Source organism: Salvelinus fontinalis, chromosome 10, assembly GCF_029448725.1.
Source record: "Salvelinus fontinalis isolate EN_2023a chromosome 10, ASM2944872v1, whole genome shotgun sequence".
Classification (NCBI taxonomy): domain Eukaryota; kingdom Metazoa; phylum Chordata; class Actinopteri; order Salmoniformes; family Salmonidae; genus Salvelinus; species Salvelinus fontinalis.
Genome location: NC_074674.1, coordinates 3,292,748 through 3,314,087, shown reverse-complemented (window position 1 = coordinate 3,314,087; position 21,340 = coordinate 3,292,748). Strand labels below are relative to the sequence as shown.

The following is a 21,340-nucleotide window of genomic DNA, read 5'->3' as shown; positions in this document are numbered from 1 at the left end:
ATTTTTTTCTTTACATTTTTATTACTACTTGTCATTTTTTTACTTTTGTATTTGGCATTTGATTTTTGATTGATATTGTTAATCTACTGCATTGCTGAGGAGAGTTAACAAACAAGCGGTTCACTCTACCATGTGCACGTGACCAATAAACTTCTATTTGATTCTACACATCCTTCACATCCCTGTTTAAGATTAAGTAACACAATAGGAACTATATTGTGAGGACCATTGAATGCAAAAATAAAAATGATCAAATAAACAAAATAGGAAATATTGCAATGCTTTCATCACATCGTTTTCATATAGTTTGATATACCCAAATCAATCATTATCAGACACTAATAACCATTTCTGTTGTCTTGAACAAGGAGGACTACCTCCTTTCAGGAGAAAGGGAAAATGTAAATTTACAAACAAAAAAACAAATTTTCTTACCCTACAAAAATAAATTGAACTGTATTTTAAGACAGTTATATACTCTACTAACAAAAAAGCTGTTAGAATTGTAAGTGTATGTATGTCCCTTAGGGTCCTTGTGTAATTGTAATGTTATATTGTACCCCCTAGCTCGATTGTCCATTGTATATAATCTATATATACACTTGTGTTCCCTCATGTACTTTCTGTATTGATTTGATGTTAATAAAAAATAATAATAATACAAATAAAAACCTTGCGAAAAGGTTCTATCGAACGAGGTCATGAACTGCGCGTTCACGTGAAATAGCGCCCCTGCACTTTCCTAGAAGCTAGCTAGCTACGTGCTTTTATCAAGACAGTGTAATGGACGTCATGCTTCATATGAAGATGTTAAAGGACATTTTAAGTGTGTTTTGCACAATTTGTTTTATCACCAATTTTTCCACTGCAGCCCAAGACGGCTCTAATGGGAAAAAGGATCAAGAGTGTCACAACTACGCTGGGGGACACGTCTACCCTGGAGAGGCTTTCCGTGTGCCCGTCTCTGACCATTCCCTGCACCTCAGCAAGGCGAAAAGTGGGTATTGTCCCTGTCCCCCTGCACAGTTGTATTTAACAATCCCATTGACTCAAATGCTTTTAAATTAAGGTGTTTTTTTACTCAACATTATATGCATATGGTACTTTTGTTTTTAGCTACGACGCTAGCGAGCTTGACTGCAGGCAACTAACTAACGTTAGCTGACGTGATTAGCTAGACACCGTGCCAATTATCTGCAAATTGTCCAGTTTTCCCTTGCCAAGTTCACCACTGACATTAGCATAACATTTGTGTGCGCGTTATTGTAATAATATGCCATCTTTTTACTTGTAGATCAAAATTCATAAGTAGTAGTTAGTACATTTGGACACGTCATGCCAGAACTTTGCTCCAATTACTTTGTTCAGTACAGGAGTACCCGCGCAATAACAATTGCTGCGCACCACACGATCCCAATGGATGCATCTGTCAGTCAGTTATGTTAAGTGGGTACCTCTTCGAGCTTACGCCTTCATCAGCATTCGTTAAGAGGCAGGTGAAATGTAAATTATCAGTAGATGGCCTCCATCATATCGTTTTCACATTTCCTGCGTTTTCCTAACAGAAGATAGCGAGGTGACGAGGAAGCCAATACCAGACTTCTGAGATGCACCCAGCCAGAATACACTATATATATATACACGAAAGTATGTGGACACCCTTCAAATTAGTTGATTCTGCTATATGACAGGTGTATAAAAGAGCACACAGCCATGCAATCTCCATAGACAAACATTAGCAGTAGAATGGCCTTACTGAAAAGTTTAGTGACGTTCAATGTGGCATTGTCATAGGATGCAACCTTTCCAAAAAGTCAAAGTCCAAACTGCCTCTGGAAGCAAAGTCAGCACAATAACTTTTTGTCTGGAGCTTCATGAAATGGGTTTCCATGGCCGAGCAGCCGCACACAAGCCTAACATGCTGACCGGACATGTCGCATGCGCCGAGCGTTGCAAAATAAATTTTGAAATCCATGTTATTTAATAATTCCGCCAACAAGCATCTGCGATGCCAAGGGCTAAAATAGAACTCCTTTCTATTTCTGACGCAGATCGCGCTGCAAGTCCTGCCTCTCCCTTCTCCTCATTGGTTTATAGAAGCAGGTACCCACGTGCCATCTCCTCATTGGTTATACCCACGTGTGTGATTGAAAGACTAAATGTTTTGCCGGTTGTCGTGGTAATACTATGAAAGTGTAGCGCCAATCGCCATATAAGTTCAAAGATGAAAAAGCCTGGAAGGAGGATAGACTAGAAACGATTCGGTTGACCATTTTATGTGTGGATTAATTGTCAGAGTAGAGGAGCTTGTGCATTTCAGGTAAAATAACAACTCAATGTTTATATCCCAGGACAAATTAGCTAGCAACAGCAAGCTAGCTAAATAGGACAAATTAGCTAGCAAGCTAACTAGCTAAATTGCTATACATGTTTAATGCTTTTCGACATGTCCCCAAATTGTCATTGGTTCAGAGTTTGTTTTGATATTTTAAACTGCGTGTCGTGATTGCTTTTGGTGTAGGGGGACTAAATACATTTATGCACGATAGCGTACTATGGCGCACGCCCGCAGCCGGTTTGGGTTCCCGTGTAAGATCTTAATGCGCAAAATGCCAAGCGTTGCCTGGAGTGGTGTAAAGCTTGCCGCCCGCCATTGGACTCTAGAGCAGAAAAAAAATACATTCTCTGGAGTGGTGAATCACGCTACACCATCTGGCGGTCCGACTGATGAATCTGGGTTTGACGGATGCCAGGAGAATGTTACCTGCCCCAATGGACAGTGCCATCTGTAAAGTTTGGTGGAGGAAGAATAATGGTCTGGGGCTGTTTTTCATGGTTCGGGCTAGGCCTTAGTTCCAGTGAAGGGAAATCTTAATGCTACAGCATACAATGACATTCTAGATGATTCTATGCTTCCAACTTTGTGACAACAGTTTGGGAAGGCCCTTTCCTGATTCAGCATGACAATGCCCCCGTGCAAAAAGTGAGGTCCATACAGAAAGTGTAGTGTAGATAGCAACCCTCTGCTTGCTTACAGCAGCACTGGGGTCTGACCGGCTTCCTGTTTAGATTAAAACATTGCGGAGCCAGCGTGAGATATGGCTTGGAAAACGTACATTAATCCAGGGATAAGAAATGTGTTATACTCTGAATAGGACCATTATCCCAACTGTTACACGAAAAGATAAAACAACTGCTACTTTTTCCAGAACTGCCCTTTTTGAGATCATGCTAGGTAGCATAAGCCACTTATGCTACCTAGCATGATCTCAAAAAGGGCAGTTCTGGACCAGCCATTTTGGAATGGCAGTGTCAGCCGCCTTCGAAATTTAACGGCGATTGGCATCCAATAAATGTTGCAATACCACCACCAACTAGACTGGTGTGTAACTTCCTTATATTTGCTTGAAAAAAGGAAAATAAATCAACAAATACCAAACCATCTAACCCTACACTCATTAAAAACCCACCACCCTACTCCACTCTAAATCTATCTAGTCCTACCTCAGGCCAACAGACTGAAAGGATGAGACACCACCACTCGACACAGCCTGTAACTCTTGTAACGTCAAATCTCGTACACCAAAATACTTCTCGTTTGGTCCCTCAGACCAGTAGTGTCAGCCAATCGGCTCCTTTGTTATTCAACATATGCCATTCCATAATGGCAGCTGTGGCTACTGCTACCTAGCATCAGGACAAGAAAAAAAAACTAGCAGTTTAATCTTCGAGGTGTAACAGTTGGGATAACGGAGTACAACGCAGTTCTCATCCCTGTATTGAGGGTTGTTTTCTGAGCCATATCTCGCGCTGGCTTTGTGTTGTCTTAATCTTAACAGGAAGCCTGTCTGTCCCCAGTGCAACTATAATCAAGAGTAGGGTCGACATCTATTCTGGCTAATATGTACCCAATGATGTGATGCTCCCCATGGAATAGCCAAGTGTGCCACAAGCCTGCCCTGAGACATAGGCCTACCTGCTCACCAACAATGAACAAATACTATTAGTTGTCGGCCACGCATACTATACTGAACAAAAATAGATATGTAACATGTAAAGTGTTGGTCCCATGTTTCATGAGCTGAAAGAAGATTCCAGAAATTTCTATATGCACAAAAAGCTGATTTTGTGCACAAATTTGTTTACATCCGTTAGTATTTCTCCTTTGCCAAGATAATCCATCCGCCTGACAGGTGTAGCATATCAAGAAGCTGATTAACAGCATTATCATTATGCAGGTGCATCTTGTGCTTTGGACAATAAAAGGCCGCTCTAAAATGTGCAGTCTTTCACACAACACAATACCACAGATGTCTCAAGTTTTGAGGGAGCGTGCAATGTGCATCCTGACTGCAGGAATGCCCACCAGAGCTGTTGCCAGAGAATTTAATGTTAATTTCTCTCCATAAGCCACCTCCAACATTTTGTTTAAGAGAAATTGGCAGTTTGTCCAACTGGCCTCACAACTGCAGTCCATGTGTAACCACAACAGCACAGGACCTCCACATCTGGCTTCTTCACCTGCAGGATCATCTGAGACCAGCCACTTGGACAGCTGATGAAACTGAGGAGTATTTCTGTCTGAGGAAAAACTCATTCTGATTGGCTGGGCCTGGCTCCAAAGTGGGTCGGCCTATGCCCTCCCGGCCCACCCATGGCTGCACCCCTGCACAGTCATGTGGAATTCGTAGATTAGGACCTAAAGAATTTATTTCGATTGACTGATTTCCTTATATGAACTGTAACTCAGTAAAATTGTTAATTGTTGCATGTTGAGTTTAATACATTTTGTTCAGTATAAATGCAGTAATCATGTGCACAGCAGGATTTGTACCCTTCCTATTTCTTTTTCATTTTGATTCTGAAGACTTGATTTGTTTGTCCCTAAAAGGTGATCAGCAAATATCTTGCTTGCTCGTGCTTTGAACCATTATCTAATTATTTTGTTGTTTTTGCAGTTTCAAAGCCTGCACCTTATTTTGAGGGATCAGCTGTCATCGATGGCGAGTTTAAGGAGCTCAAGCTGTCTGACTACAAAGGGAAATACCTAGTCTTCTTCTTCTACCCCCTGGACTTGTGAGTACTATCTCTTACTGACCTTCATCCTAAAACAAATCTCTGTACTGTTGGTTGCAACTGTCAGAAAATGTGTTCGTAGGCTAGTAACAATCTGTTAGTGACTTTGTTACTCTAAAACAGTGGTCAACATTCCAGGCTTCCCTAGTCGATCACTAAACTTTTCTGTTAAAAAGTCAACGATAAAGGCTGTCACTCCTTTTTCTTTAAAAAAAAATTGTGTTTGTCTTGCGCTGTTGGCGGTAGGTGCACTTGATTCAGAAGCCCTGCGCACTTAACTATTTTATTGTGTCTGAAAAGACTAACTCTGCCTACCTGGCAGACCGGGAGATCTTTGGCGACTCAATTTAGCCAATCGGATAGTTCAAATCACTGTGCCTACAGAGCTTCCATGCCCCCGGCCATGGCAAAGTTTGAGACTAGCCTACGTAAGATGTATTAATTTTTAAAACCATGACCTCAGAGAGACTGTCAAACAATAAAGCAAAGAGCTGCTGTTTTTGAGTAAGTTCATGTTTAAACATTTTTTAAATGACTTTTTACCCCCTTTTCCCCCCAATTTCGTGATATCCAACTGGTAGTTAGTCTTGTCCCAGTCCGTATGGACTCGGGAGATGCAAAGGTCGAGAGCCATGCGTCCTCCGAAGCGCGGCTTGGCGGGGTCGTGTTGATTCTTGACACACTGCTCGCTTAACGCGGAAGACAGCCGCACCAATGTGTCGGAGGAAATACCGTACAGCTGGCAACCGCAGTCAGCGTGGATGGGCCGGTACTGCCACAAGGAGTCGCTAGAGCGCGATGGGACAAGGACATCCCAGCAGGCCAAACTCTCCCCTAATCCTGACGACGCAGGGCCAATTGTGCACCGCCTCACAGGTCTCCCGGTCGTCGCTAGCTGCGACACAGCCCGGAATCTAACCCAGATATGTAGTGACGCCTCTAGCACTGTGATGCAGTGCCTTAGACCACTGTGCCACTTGGGAGGCTATGTTTTAAGTATTTGTTCAGCAGTGTTGACACTGTTTTGTAATAGTGTTGAATAAAAAATATTAAACGCTGTTCTCTCTACTTCCACTCGTACTGCAATGAATGAGTAGCCAAGTGTATCGATAGCCCTGCATTTTTTTAAATTATTATTAGCAGCTTGTCTATTTTACTATTGCGGAATATTTCAATATCTCTAGTCATAGGAACAAAAGCGAGATCCGACTACGAAAAATTGTTATGAACGGTCATCCAACTCGTCATGATTTGATTAAATGTTAAAAAAATCTCCCGAGTTCCCTGTTGTCTTGAAAGCACAATCAGATCAGTACCATCTGTCCAGTAAAATAAAAAAGCAAATTATTTAAATTTATGTTCCGCAGTACATTGCAAGTGCTACACTAACTCATCTATTTTGTTATCAAAGCTCGAATTTTGAAAATATAATATTGTCTGAGAATAACAATATTGGTAGGCCAGGCATATAGGTAATATGCTGTTAATGTTTAGGCCTACTGCCCAAACCTCATTCCTACTTTTATTTTTTTAAACATGAACCTAATAAAAACAGTTAAAAAAATAAGTAAAATAAGCAACAATCTGAGCGGTAGGTCTCTGCTTTGTTTTTGACTGCAAAAGTTATCCTGACTGAGAAAAGGTTGTTGACCACTGCTCTAAAATATCAAATAGAAATCTAAAGAATCTGGGGTGTATTAATTACCTCTTGCAATGGAAACCGTTTACTGGTTTAAGAACGAAACGGGGAGGAACCTTCATGTAGTTGTCCAATAGAAACTTTTGCAACAGAATTTGGTAATGAATACATCCCAGCTTTTACATACATACATCCCAGCTTTTTTCCTATTTGTCTTAGTATTTTATCTTAAAATATACACTGTAGTAACTGTTTATACACTTTTCTGAGTTCTTACCATTACATTTTCTATATTATAGAATCATTTACTGAATGAAAATGCAGTATGCTATGTCTAAAGTAATAAATTCTGTTGGCCATGTATTATTCTGATGACCCTCACACTGTGTACCTGCAGCACGTTTGTCTGCCCGACTGAGATTATTGCATTCAGTGATCGTGTGCACGAGTTCCATGCCATCAATGCTGAGGTTGTTGCCTGCTCTGTCGACTCACAATTCACCCATCTGGCATGGTAAGATTATAAGCATCAGAGGTGCTTGGACTTTTTCAGAGCACTTCAGCTTTTTTCCCTTGACCTTCTGGTTTTATGTTAACAGGATCAACACACCTAGGAAGCAGGGTGGACTTGGGCCAATGAAAGTCCCTCTGCTGTCTGACCTCACACACCAGATTTCCAAGGACTATGGAGTCTTCCTGGAGGATGCAGGACATACACTCCGGTGCAGTTACACTCACACAGAGTAGAAACTACTACAAAAGATCATGCCTAGTATTGGTTTGATACAACTGCTATAGCCAGAACATTTTTCCTCATTAACAACCTTTTATAAATCGGTTCAGTGAAAAACAGTACAACAAACTGTTAACTGTTTTAAGTTCATGAAGTGTAAATTCATGCAGTTTGAAACTGAAGCATTCATTGTTGTCATTCTCCCCCCTCAGGGGCCTGTTCATCATCGATGACAAGGGAGTCCTGAGGCAGATTACCATGAATGACCTCCCGGTAGGGCGCTCTGTAGATGAGACCCTGCGGCTGGTCCAGGCCTTCCAGTACACTGACAAACATGGTGAAGGTATGGTTCATTCTCATCACATAACACATTCTCAGATATTACAGCTAGACACTTAACTACCTGTGGTTGCTATGGATGGTCTTTGTTTACAATTTGTTTGAAATATATACTTTTTCTTTTTGCAGTGTGCCCAGCAGGATGGAAGCCAGGCAGTGACACGGTGAGTTTCATACTGTGTGTGTGTTTCCAAGTAAGTGTGTGCATGAGAGAAATGTTATCTTCATATAAATTTTTTGAGACTCATGTACTAATTCAGGTTATTACTCTCCATAGATAATCCCAGACCCATCGGGCAAACTCAAGTACTTTGACAAGCTGAACTGACCCTCCCTTGCTCTCTAAACACTTTCGTTGAAGCTCAGAATAAAAAGAGTTTTGATAATCTGGTGTCTGATTTGTTTTAGCAATGTACAGGCATATTTGACATAAATGGAATTAAATCTCATCTAGCGATCTGAGTAAACTGGTTACCTTTGAGATGAGAAACAGGCCACGAACTACAACAACCAAATAATGCCTTTTGGAGCTGAGTCACCCTCTCCTAATGGGAGACACTAGGTGGCGCTGTTGATAAAATTAGTGAAATACATGTATTAGGTGTTTCATCTAGGATTTTTTTTCGGCAGGGTTGGCAAAGTTAGTGTAGTGGGTGTGGACATTTTTTCCTCTTTTTTTTTTTTAATGCCCTCTTGGCAGCAGACACAATGTTGCTGTTTTTAAAACAAATTTCTTGCAATTTTACACATTTTGCCATGGCTTATGGTGTGTTCCTATGCTATAATGGGTACCCCATGACAGTTGGGGAATTTTAGATTCTCCCTGACTTTGTTTTTTATTTTAGTGATTGTTCTCAAAGATGAGAATTATAACATATACTTTACATACATATGTTATCTAGTTTTAGTCATATTTTTGGAGTCTAAATGAGGATAGGGGAAACACTGTTCTTATATAATATGTCCCACTCCAATGGACTGGACACTAGATAACAGTTGGCTATAAACTAGTCGCTTGAGTATTGGGCATTCTTGGGGAGGGGTCCTATAACAAATAAATACTCTGGAATATGATGAACATGCACTCTAAAAATAAGTTGAAATGTTTTAAATGTAAATGAAACTACAGTACATCCATAATATGTACCTCAAAGTGCACACACAATTAATTTACACAACATTTACAGTAGGTCTGCATGGTCACATGTCTCAATGAAATGCCATCAGAATACCACATGCAGGACCAGTCAAAGAGAAACCAAATGTAAAGAGCTTCGTGGCAGTTTAAGGTCACAAGTTCATGGATCATGCCAGCATCTGCTTCCCTGGAGATTGTAGTACATCTGAGTCACTACTGTGAAGCTTTGCAGAGTAATGCCATGGACTGAGCCATAATTTTTTTTTTTTTAATACTGTCTTATCTAGTTTAAATTACTTTGACTTTTATAACTGACACTTCCAATAAATCCTGGGATTTCACGTAACTCAGACTGGCAGTACAATATTGCTGCCAACAGGTTTGGCCAAGACTGCAGGCCTATTTGACAAAAATAGGTGTTTTTTTCTTAAGAATATTGGAGATTTTGTTGACAAAGAAGAGATGAAGGGCCCTTAACCTCAGTGATTCACGTTTAAGTGGCCTAAAGCCTATGTATTTACAATTAAGTTACAAAGGCGGGTACTGTGTAATTAGTGTAGGTACACAGGGTTATGGTACTTACAACTGTGACATGTAATTAGTCTACATGTGCCAACCAATGTGTACAATAATTACTCTGCAGATGTGCCTACCACGTAACTACATATGTTTTTATGTCCCTTGTTTCACCATCCCTTCTCAGCCTTGTGATGTATCATAAACACATGGACTATGTGTTTCTGATGGTACTGTGAAAAAGATGTGTATGCATGTGGGACCCTGTTTTTACAATGTGGGTGTCATACAAATACGGTACACCATGTGACAAGAGAAATGTGTTACATAACTTTGATGGTCATTTCATGCATTTATCACATTACCTTTTTATATAAAACATGACCCATTTACAATACTAGTAAAAGTGTGTGTGTGTCATTGTGCACTGATTTTAATATATTTTTTTTTTAAATGAACCCATTACACAAAGTCAAGTAGGTAATCTAGGCAAACATGACTGAATTAAAGTTAACCCTAAATCTATTTTAGAGAGTCTTTACAATGCATGGACAGATGTAGGCCTACTGTACATGCATTGTCATCAAGAGATGAGCAGCCTGCAGAAGTTCTAAATGGGAATGGGCGCGTTCGAGCGGATCAATTTTGTCTAGTCCGATGGTCACCGCCTTTGAAAGTGTGTTGCATTGTGGGAATAAAAATTAACTTTACAAAAACCATGTGATCAAAGATCATACAGATTTGATGGAATTGCCTTCAAGTCGCTGCGAATGCTTCTCATCAACTGCACCATATAGACAACGGTCAGCTAGTGCAGGGTTTCCCGAACTCGGTGCTGCCCAGCGGGTGCACATTTAGTTTTTTGTCCTAGCACTACACAGCTGATTCAAATAACCCAAAAGGAGGAAGAGGCGAAGTGAGTGGATTTACCCCAAAATCTGTCCCTGTAAAATAAGCAGACCAAGTGGAGATATTTTTTTTCCTGTGGAGGTCAATGAGTGTTGAATTACATTAGGCCTATTTGATCCAATAGAGGTTTGCAATGTTTAGGCTGTTTACAAATGTACTGATATGAGTGGATGTACGTGGCATTATTGCAAATTTTAGAAAAACGACTTAGTTGTGTTTGTTGTTCACAGTATGTCTGCCCTCTCATTTGCTAGAATGGTCCCATCTGATCTCGCCTGCCTTCCATCTTTTGAGGACTTGTATTTCCAATGTTGGAGCGGTCCCTCAACTATCTTGTCAATATAATAGATACTCTTTGACGTGATTGAAACAGGAACCAACTTTGCTGTGATTCTAAAAGCTACCTCTCTGTTTTCAGTTTGAGTGTGTGTGATATGGGGGTATAGAAAAGTTTATTTCGACATTTTGTAAAGACAACTTATTGTTTATAAATGTTTGTTGACATTGCCATGTTGATCTGAGCCTTGCTGTTAGAAAACCACTAACGTTTCTGAGTTTCCTAATTCTGACGTACTTGAACGCGGCATTGCTGAACGCACACACCCAATGAGTCATGGACGGCAGAGACCCTCTGACGTTGTTCGGCTATTTTACCGTTTAGTTTGATTGCCATTAGATAGTACAGCCACAAATTCTAAATGCAATTTATCGTAAAAATGTATGAAAACAACTTTTGAGCTTTTTTGTCTTCATTTAAGGTTAGGGTCAGGCACAAAGTTCGCAATGTGGTTAAGGTTAGGTTTAAAATCACATTTTAAGAAGATTCATTTAAGAAATGACTTTGTGGTTGGGGTAACTAGTGACGACCGTTTAGTCATCCGGATGGGATTGTGACATACTTACGAAGTGCGTATAAAAAGGGGTAAAGCGCTCTAGAACGGTATTGCGCTGCCTGCGATCTAGGCGAATGTAATTCCGCACGAGCTGGAATCCTAAACTTATTGTGGGGGGGAACTCCTGAGAAGCGGATGAAGAAACAGATTTTGCTTCTTTTTACATTCCGAGGACTTGTAAGAAAAGGAAAAAAGAGTAAAAGAAGAAAATGTCCAAATGTATATTACGGAAAGCTGAGCCCAAGGACGTGTCAGACATATTGCGACTCATAAAGGTAAAAGGAGGTTCCATTCCCTGTGTTTAAGGATTTGTGTAGAAATGTATCTAAAATATAAAAGTTTTTCTTGTTCTTTAAAAAAAAAGCCTAGGCATATTTCTCAATTATTGTGACATATTTGACTAACAATGCTTTTGTTAACTATAATGATTGTTTTTTTCATTGCCTATATTTCCAGGAACTTGCTAAATTTGAAGAAATGGAGGAGCAGGTCATCTTGACAGAGAAAGGTAGTCTACTTTTAGGCCTGTGTTTGTTTGGCCTATTGTGACCATATGAAGTGTTTCCCCAAATGTCCAAACAAATCCGAAGTCTCTTCATAAATGTCCTCATCATTTACTTTAGAACTACTTGAGGACGGCTTTGGGGATCATCCGTTCTACCATTGTGTCGTCGCGGAAGTTCCTGAGGATCATCAGAGCTCAGATGGTAAAATATGTTGTAATTCTGTTTCCACGCTCTCGCTCTCTCTCGCTCACACCACACACACATTTCAATGACCGTTTGTAAGGAAATAGTGCAACGGTTAAATCATTCAAGGGAAAATCCACTCAAACTCTATTTTTACATTAGTCCAATGTTTATATAGTCCCAACAAGTTTTCATGTCAACAGGCAAGTTGTCAAGATATTGGCCGTTCAAGATGCAAAGTGTCACCGGCCATCGTTGGGATGATGCAATATGCGTTTGAGTGGCGTTTCCCTTTAAATTCTCCCCCCCCCAAAAGTGCAGTGTTGGTGTGCATAACTCAAAGTCCAGTTTCAACTCGGACAACCTTGCAGTTTAACTTTACGTCCGTCACCTCGCCCCGAACCAGGGACCCTCTGCACACATCAACAACAGTCACCCACAAAGCATCGTTACCCATCGCTCCACAAAATCTGCGGCCCTTGCAGAGCAAGGGGAACCACTACTTCAAGGTCTCAGAGCAAGTGACGTCACCGATTGAAAGGCTATTAGCGCGCACCACCGCTAACTAGCTAGCCATTTCACATCCGTTACAAGAGCATGATGGATCTCAAGGACCAACCTGGCCAAGCATGGACTCTGATATTAATCATGATGTGGTTTGGAATGTCAACTTATAAATTCTCAAACACCTCCAAGTTATATCATAACTAGGCCCCTAGATTCTCCTGACTGACCATGACCAAGAATCTCAATTATCACACACAATAAGCCCAGTGGGGTTTAGCATCAAGTCCTAGTAGTTTTACACATACTTCCTTGTTGGTTTTGATGTGGATGTTTTCACTTTTAGGATACACTGTCATTGGGTTTGCCATGTACTACTTCACCTATGACCCCTGGATTGGAAAGCTGCTCTACCTAGAGGACTTCTATGTGATGAAGGAGTTCAGGGGTAAGTATTGTCTACTCTGTGAGTCTTTTCCTAAAATATGTTGTGTTATTTGCATTGAAGGCAAGGCAACTGAATCAGGGTCCATGGATCCAGGGCTTAAACATCAATCTAATCTTTGATCCTATTTTCTCTCAGGTTATGGTATTGGGTCAGATATCCTGAAGCTTCTGAGTGGGGTAAGTCTACTTTTTTGCAATCAATTCACGAAGGACATTTGCTTTTCCGAAACATGAAAAAGTCGAGCCTATACATCATTTAGATAAGTCCAGCCTATGGAACAGTCTCGGGCTATATGATGACCCTGTCCTGTCTAACTTTATTGTCCTCCCTTCAACAGACGGCAGTTAAGACTCGCTGCAGTAGCATGCACTTCATCGTAGCAGAGTGGAACAAGCCGTCCATAGAGTTCTACAAGCGCCGTGGAGCCTCAGACCTGTCTGATGAGGAGGGCTGGCGACTCTATGCGATTGAGAAGGATGACCTGGTTAAGATTTCTACCAAGAAGCGCTAAATTCAGCAAATGATTATTGACGGCAAAGCCTTCCCCTTTGACTCCATTGTCAATGTTCTTTTTTTTCTTTTATGTATATCATTAAATACAAAAACAGTATTTGTTAAAGTTCTTCATGCAGGACTGGTTATATATCTGGGTTTTTTATAACTAGAAGTCAGCAAGTTTAATTTATTTGTGTCTGAATGGTTGTGTGACCTTACTTCATCAAGGAGAAAGGGGGATATCTAGTCAACTGAATGTATTCAACTGAAATGTGTCTTACACATTTGACCCCACCCAAGAACTATGCTGACATCAGCTAGTCATGTGATTGTGTACTGGAACATAGAGGAATTGGCATGTTTTCTATAGGTTATAAGAAGTTTCGAAAGCAACGTTTTTCGACCAATGATAACGTCTGGCTCAGAGAAGTGGGGGCTTGTTTATGGAAGGACAGAGCTCTTAAATGTCTTGTCAAACAAGTTTTTTTTTTTTCACTTTGTCCTCACACATGCCTAGGGTGCTGTTACAATATTTTTGTGGCCTTTAGATTTACTGTAAAAAAAGCAATTTTGTCAATAGATACAGTTTCAGGTCAACATAAATACAGTACATTTAAATCACAAAGTTGAACTTTCAATACATCAATTTTATAACATAAGTGACAGGTCTTACCCCATCCTGGGTAAATGCCAGAGAGAAACACTGGGCTATCGCAGAAGCAGGTCATAAGAGTTGCAGATGCGAGCGAGCCTAACCATGATGTACAGTAGCATACAGGGAGCTGGACCTGTTATACCTGGGAAGACTGCTAATCTTGTTTTGTTGTCAATGATCCTATCACACCTTATCTGAAAAAAAGTCATAAGCCTTTAGCTGCAATAATATTTTAGCATAAGCACCTGATATGTAAAGTACACTGATTTTGTTTTATGCTATCACAAATATTTATCATGAGTTGACAACATTAAGTGACAAGTGATTGGGGTGTTCCATACGTCTGCAGGCTGATCAAGAGGCTAATTGAACACCAGGTCAATGAAGGTGTTAGGCGCTGGAAGACTGGTATTGTGCAGAAATGTTCAGGTTTGGTGTAGCTGCTGTGATCAGGGTTTGGACTATGCAGCTGGGCTGTTTTCCTCCGTTTTTTAGTTTTTCATTGGCTGTGAAAGAAACCATGGCAGCATGTGAAAATTCAGACTTGATAGCCCATTACAAATTTTTGTAACCTTTATTTAACTAGGCAAGTCCACTTAGAACAAATTCTTATTTACAATGACGGTCTACCCCGGCCAAACCCTCTAACCCGGATGACGCTGGGCCAATTGTGCGCCGCCCTATGGAACTCCCGATCACGGCCGGTTGTGATACAGCCCGGTATTGAACCAGGGTCTGTAGTGACGCCTCTAGCACTGCGATGCTGTGCCTTAGATAATCTGTACTAGTTTTGGACCTGACAGGATGAGCTCATCTTCCCCTCTACTGGTGTGGTGGCGGACTTGAAAACTTTCTCTACGTTAACTTAGCCCTGCAGGGCGAAATCGTACAATGAGTCTCCTGTGTTCTGTGGGAAGGAAAAATAGGCTTAAACACAACAGTATACTGTACATTGAGAACTGAACATCGCAAGATTACCCTACAACACTACGTCTTGGCATGGAACAATATTCATTTTCTCTCATACGTGCAAGTACAAATAAAAACAACACACTCACCTTGGCGATTGATGCGGCCGCTTGGGGGAAGTACATAGAGTATACCGCAGCCATCAGCCATGTAGGGTAGATGAGCTTTTTCACCCTTGAGCCTAGGAGACACAAGAGAGGACCACAGACTATTTTTATTCAAGGAGATAGATTAGAAGCAAGAAAGGGAAAACCGGATAGGGCAACAGGAAGCAGTAGTAGGCCTGATATTTGATATGGTCTGGAGGCAACAGCTCTACCGCTAGACCAGACTCTAGCTCAGAGACTGACTGATACACAGTGTTTTCTTAAACACAGAGACAAAGTGGATAAACCCAAACACACAATGGAGATCAAAAACAGGGTACTCGTCATCCAAACTCAAAACTAATACCTCTTTCAAGAAAGAGTCCAATGATACCAGCAAATCCAATGACCGCAACCCGGGGATAGAATTTAGCAGGAGGGTTTTGTAGGAATGTGAAGGTCTCTGAAAGTACAGAAAATAACTCTGGTAGCAAACTGAAACTGATATTCTAATTGTACAAATGGGTGTACATTGCAGTGTATGAATATAATAATAAATGCCATTTTGCAGATGCTTCTATCCAAAGTGACTATTAAACAGTCACATCTGAGTGGCCCCAGTGGGAATTTGACCCACGCGTTGCAAGCACCATGCTTTAACAACTGAGCCACACAGAACCACAGTAATGAGTAATGTGTGCACTTTGTGTGTATCACGGGGCGTGCGTTTTCTTACCACTTCCTAATTGGATGGCACTTTCAACCTTGGGCTTCACTTTTACAATAGCACCCTGAACCCCACAGGAGAGGACAGTACAGTGAACATGTAACATACATCCGCTAATATCACCCAATGTCTGCACCTTGAGAGCCATTCAAGAATGGATACATGCTTATTTTTAATTGTTAAAGAATAAGTTCACATTTAATAATATGATAATACGATATTTCATAGTAAATATGCTCTTGCCGAATAGTCTTCAATTTAAGTTTACTGTGATGCTTTACGTTATTTGTACTGTGATGGTTATACTGGTAGTATAACTAGTGGTAGGACTGCCATGCCCCCAGAAACCTCATCCAGTTCTGTGGGCCTAAAGCACTGGCCATTCTGTTATCCAGTAGAGTGCTCGAGTTAAACATCAAACAACAGCACTTTGTGTACCCTTGACCCATTGTAAAGACATTCTGCACTGTACAAGAACAACTACCAATAAAGTTCCAGCCAAGGCACTGTACTGACAAACATGTGCTGTATGTTAATGAGCTGCTTATCTCTGGACTGAAAGAGCCAATGGGGAAGAGGTCAGGAGGGCAACTAAGAAACAGTGATCACAGTGACAAACACAGATGTCGCGTTACCCTGCTCAGACATTGCACGCATCAACCAATGCTTGAGTGTGTCATCGACTCACAGATTGCTAAAACATATGATGTGGTTAGCTGATACAAAAAAGGACCTATCCAGGCATTGTAAGGTCTGGCATGCGTCAGAATTTTTACATTCTTTTCAGAGTACTTTACCAGTCTCTTAGAATTAACTAATCAGCTTAATCTTTATCCCCCTCTGTGAGTTTGATGATTCTCTCTCTCTCTCTGTGTGTGTGTGTGTGTGCGTGTGCGTGTGTACACAAGTGTATGTGTTTGTGGCTATGGGGAGTACCTGAACCTTTTCCACTGCCAAATGGCTTGTTTGCTAAAAGGGCAGCTTGGCGTGATCACAGGGGCAGAAGCAGAGCAGCACAATCACGACTAACACTTCACAGCAAACAGACAAAATCATTCCAACACGTGCAATGATTATCGATTGCAGCATGGATTCATCCATGTGAAATGCGCAGTACAGATTTACTGCCCCCGTGATATGCAACTTTTCAGGGAAGTTAGGAACAAATATACAAAGGCAGTTAGGAAAGCTAAGGCTATGTTTTTCAAGCAGAAATTTGCATCCTGTAGCACAAACTCAAAAAAGTTCTGGGACACTGTAAAGTCCATGGAGAATAAGAGCACCTCCTCCCAGCTGCCCACTGCACTGAGGCTAGGAAACACTGTCACCACTGATAAATCCACTATAATTGAGAATTTCAATAAGCATTTTTCTACGGCTGACCATGCTTTCCACCTGGCTACCCCCCACAGCAACTCGCCCAAGCCTCCCACACTTCTCCTTCACCCAAATCCAGATAGCTGATGTTCTGAAAGAGCTGCATAATCTGGACCCTCTCTTTCTAAAATGATCTGCCGAAATTGTTGCAACCCCTATTACTAGCCTGTTCAACCTCTCTTTCATATCGTCTGAGATTCCCAGATTGGAAAGCTGCCGCGGTCATCCCCTTCTTCAAAGGGGGAGACACTGTAGACCCAAACTGCTACAGACCTATATCTATTCTACCCTGCCTTTCTAAGGTCTTCGAAAGCCAAGTTAACAAACAGATTACCGACCATTTCGAATCCCACCGTACCTTCTCCGCTATGCAATCTGGTTTCAGAGCTGGTCATGGGTGCACCTCAGCCACGCTCAAGGTACTAAACGATATCATAACCGCAACCGATAAGAGACATTACTGTGCAGCCGTATTCATCGACCTGGCTAAGGCTTTAGACTCTGTCAATCACAACATTCTTATTGGCAGACTCAACAGCCTTGGTTTCTCAAATGACTGCCTCGACTGGTTCACCAACTACTTCTCTGATAGAGTTCAGTGTGTCAAATCGGAGGGCATGTTGTCCGGACCTCTGGCAGTCTCTATGGGGGTGCCACAGGGTTCAATTCTCGGGCCGACTCTCTTCTCTGTATACATCAATGATGTCGCTCTTGCTGCTGGTGATTCTTTGATCCACCTCTACGCAGATGACACCATTCTGTATACCTCTGGCCCTTCCTTGGACACTGTGTTAGTGTCTCCAGACGAGCTTCAATGCCATACAACTCTCCTTCCGTGGCCTCCAACTGCTCTTAAATGCAAGTAAAACTAAATGCATGCTCTTCAACCGATCGCTGCCCGCACCTGCCCACCCGTCCAGCATCACTACTCTGGACGGTTCTGACTTAGAATATGTGGACAACTACAAATACCTAGGTGTCTGGTTAGACTGTAAACTCTCCGTCCAGACTCACATTAAACATCTCCAATCCAAAATTAAATCTAGAATCGGCTTCCTATTTCGCAACAAAGCATCCTTCACTCAGGCTGCCAAATATACCCTCGTAAAACTGACCATTCTACCGATCCTCGACTTCGGCAATGTAATTTACAAAATAGCCTCCAACACTGTTCTCAACAAATTGAATGCAGTCTATCACAGTGCCATCCGTTTGTCACCAAAGCCCCATATACTACCCCTGTATGCCCTCGCTTCATACTCGACGCCAAACCTACGTGCTCCAGCAGGTATATCTCACTGGTCACCCCCAAAGCCAATTCTTTCTTTGTCCGCCTTTCCTTACAGTTCTCTGCTGCCAATGACTGGAACGAACTGCAAAAATCACTAAAGCTGGAGACTCTTACCTCCCTCACTAGTTTTAAGCACCAGCTGTCAGAGCAGCTCACAAATCACTGCACCTGTACATAGCCCATCCAATCTACCTCATCCCCATACTGTTATTTATTTATCTTGCTCCTTTGCACCCCAGGATCTCTACTTGCACATTCATCTTCTGCACATTCTACCATTCCAGTGTTTAATTGCTATATTGTAATTACTTCGCTATTTATTGCCTTACCCCCCTTATCCTACCTCATTTGCACATGCTGTTTTCTAGACTTTTCTACTGTATTATTGATTGTATGTTTGTTTATTCCATGTGTAACTCTGTGTTGTTGTATGTGTCGAACTGCTTTGCTTTATCTTGGCTATGTCGCAGTTGTAAATGAGAACTTGTTCTCAACTAGCCTACCTGGTTAAATAAAGGTGAAATAAAAATAAACTGACCTTGGTGAAACACAATGTACAGTATTTCTAGACCAGGGGTTCTTAAACTTTTTCAGCTCGAGACCCAAATTAGAAATGTACTGTGCTCCCATTACCCAAAATCTTCCTCCACCGACCCAAATTAAGAACAGATAGTGTGTTATTATAGATGTATAACTAAGAGTGTGTTATTATAGATGTATAACTCACGACCCACATTTCATATGCCCAGGGCACACATTGGGTCCCGACCCATAGTTGAAGAAACCCTGCTGTAGACACATAGGAATACCAGTAAATATTAACTGGTCTCTGGGAAAATAATGACTGTGGATACTCAATACGCAAAGAGAAATTGAGATGAATGACACTAGTGAGACCTACTGTAGTTAATATTTACCGGTCACAACTAATCATAGTAAATCTTTGGAGGTCACAGAAAAAAGGGTGCATTGTAAAATATGTAAAAGCAGCTGGGATGATAATGTAAAGCATGGCAAAAACATTTCACATTTCAGTGCCCATGTGAAGTTATTTTGGGTCTATGCAGTGAGGCTGGGCTATCCGACATTATGAATCTTCCCTAGAATTACATATCTAAACAAACACCCAACAACTGTCTTTATTTTCTGAGAGGAAAGACTGTTCCTAACAAAGGAAATAATGACTGTCACCCAGTAGCTCACTGGTGAGTAGGGTTATCAATGTACCTGACACCAAGTAACATATGGCTCTGCCAGTTTCCTTAGAGTGGTAACACCTGGCTCCAAGTGCCCTATATCTGGCTCCACATTGCAGAACTTCTGCTGCGGTGTAGTGTAGAGGGAGAGCTGTAACAAACATACAACATTTTACATGGGTCAGTTACCTCATACCAATGTTGTCTTGCCTCAGACAGGAAGTATGCTGACAGACTTCAGAAAGTGTGATTCTGTGCACAATGCAGTACCTCATTTGTATTTAAGGTGACATTGGGCTTGTCCTCGGCGGCAGCAAACACAGTACCTGACATCAGGCTGAGAGTTACAGACACAGCAGCCACCCCTGCTACCTGAGGAGACACAGAACAACTGGGACATCAACAGTTTGGTCTACAATCTCAGAGAAATGGTAGGTCTCAAGGCTGTTATTCACGTTTTGCAGTTGAGAGCATATCCAATCTACAGCATAGCCTGACGATAAGCAAACACACGTCACATTTTGGAACAAAGAAACATTTACACAACACACTCAATTTCACAAAGTTTTGATCTCTTTCTGCAACACATAATAACAAAAATATGTATACAAGGTTTTTTTTCTTTTTTTGACTGAGTCAATAATTTACATGAATTTAGTTTGACACACTGTTCTGTGGATGATAGACTTGGCTCGTGCTTGTGTGCAAAGGTCAAACACATGAACACACAGACACACATTTTAGATAATGTGAATATTGCTTTCATTAATATTAAGTATGAAAATTAAAGGGGGAAAAAACAATTGAATACTGAGTAAATACTTTCCAAATATTTGGCTAAAATATTACATTTTGCAGCTGAGACCTACTATTGGAGGGCTCAATGGAGCCATCCCAATGTTGAACGTTTCACAGGTCCAACAGTCCATTCAGACCTGCAAACACCCTAGGAGTAGAAGCTAGAACTTGTAATAAAATTGAGAATTGAGGCCCTTAAGATTTACCAAAAAACTATGTTGCCATCTAGTGTCAAATAAGTGTATTGTTAATCCCATTAAGTGGGGACTTGATAGCTACACACATTTACCGGTTTATCGAGTGTCTGTCCAGTTCATGAACTTCTAACAGTCACATCATAGCCTAAAGCATTTCCACACTGTAGCAACAAGATGACAAAATGGTAAACTCACTGGTTAAATAACACGTGTGAAAAACTAACTAAGCGAGTTTATTCACTTTTTACATTAGCTGGCTATGGATTACTGGTGACATATTGGCTACTTTACAGCGCCAGAAGGAGTTAACGTTGTTCAGTTGGTTATTAATGTGCCCGACATACTGCATTTTTAAATGTATTTTTTTATTATAGGTTTTATACTACATTATGCATTTCCTGCAATGCAATGCCCTTGACAGTCTGGTGTCTGGCTCGGTGTTCGAGTCCCCTAAATATTTTTTTTAATGAAACAGATCGCTATTCAATTCAAAGAATCAAATAAAAAACACGACAATAAATATATGTGGACTGGAGACCACATACATTAATGCAAGTGATTTAGTGGTTACGTAGTAAATAAAGTTTATATTCTCACCTTGTACATGATCATTTTTTGCGGTGCCAAGCTTCAAGTACCTACGGTGTCTGGGAACATGCTGCTTC

The 21,340-nt window shown here is 41.1% G+C and overlaps 2 protein-coding genes and 1 pseudogene across 2 annotated transcripts; 2 read left to right on the top strand and 1 right to left on the bottom strand.

Annotated features, from left to right (window-relative positions):
* The first annotated feature begins 702 nt into the window (after positions 1-702).
* Positions 703-8,173, top strand: LOC129863394 (peroxiredoxin-4-like). Its single transcript, XM_055935350.1, has 7 exons — positions 703-997; positions 4,959-5,076; positions 7,113-7,229; positions 7,315-7,437; positions 7,661-7,791; positions 7,917-7,951; positions 8,065-8,173. Exons 1-7 carry the CDS (start codon positions 784-786, stop codon positions 8,113-8,115), a joined length of 789 nt encoding a protein of 262 aa, XP_055791325.1. The 5' UTR covers positions 703-783; the 3' UTR covers positions 8,116-8,173.
* A 3,112-nt stretch (positions 8,174-11,285) lies between these two features.
* Positions 11,286-13,494, top strand: LOC129863391 (diamine acetyltransferase 1-like). Its single transcript, XM_055935346.1, has 6 exons — positions 11,286-11,518; positions 11,700-11,751; positions 11,867-11,950; positions 12,783-12,884; positions 13,020-13,060; positions 13,222-13,494. The coding sequence occupies exons 1-6, from the start codon at positions 11,453-11,455 to the stop codon at positions 13,393-13,395; spliced, it is 519 nt and encodes a 172-aa protein (XP_055791321.1). The 5' UTR covers positions 11,286-11,452; the 3' UTR covers positions 13,396-13,494.
* A 1,324-nt stretch (positions 13,495-14,818) lies between these two features.
* On the bottom strand, positions 14,819-21,340 carry LOC129863150 (MICOS complex subunit MIC26-like; annotated as a pseudogene).

What these genes read in the sequence shown, in the direction of transcription:
- LOC129863391 (XM_055935346.1), top strand. Translation starts at nt 11,453, where the DNA reads ATGTCCAAATGTATATTACGGAAAGCTGAGCCCAAGGACGTGTCAGAC. An exon ending in GGATCATCAGAGCTCAGATG is followed by an intron (nt 11,951 to 12,782) that starts GTAAAATATGTT and finishes TTTCACTTTTAG; the next exon opens with GATACACTGTCATTGGGTTT. An exon ending in TGTGATGAAGGAGTTCAGGG is followed by an intron (nt 12,885 to 13,019) that starts GTAAGTATTGTC and finishes ATTTTCTCTCAG; the next exon opens with GTTATGGTATTGGGTCAGAT.
- LOC129863394 (XM_055935350.1), top strand. Translation starts at nt 784, where the DNA reads ATGGACGTCATGCTTCATATGAAGATGTTAAAGGACATTTTAAGTGTG. An exon ending in TTCTTCTACCCCCTGGACTT is followed by an intron (nt 5,077 to 7,112) that starts GTGAGTACTATC and finishes GTGTACCTGCAG; the next exon opens with CACGTTTGTCTGCCCGACTG. An exon ending in CAATTCACCCATCTGGCATG is followed by an intron (nt 7,230 to 7,314) that starts GTAAGATTATAA and finishes TTATGTTAACAG; the next exon opens with GATCAACACACCTAGGAAGC.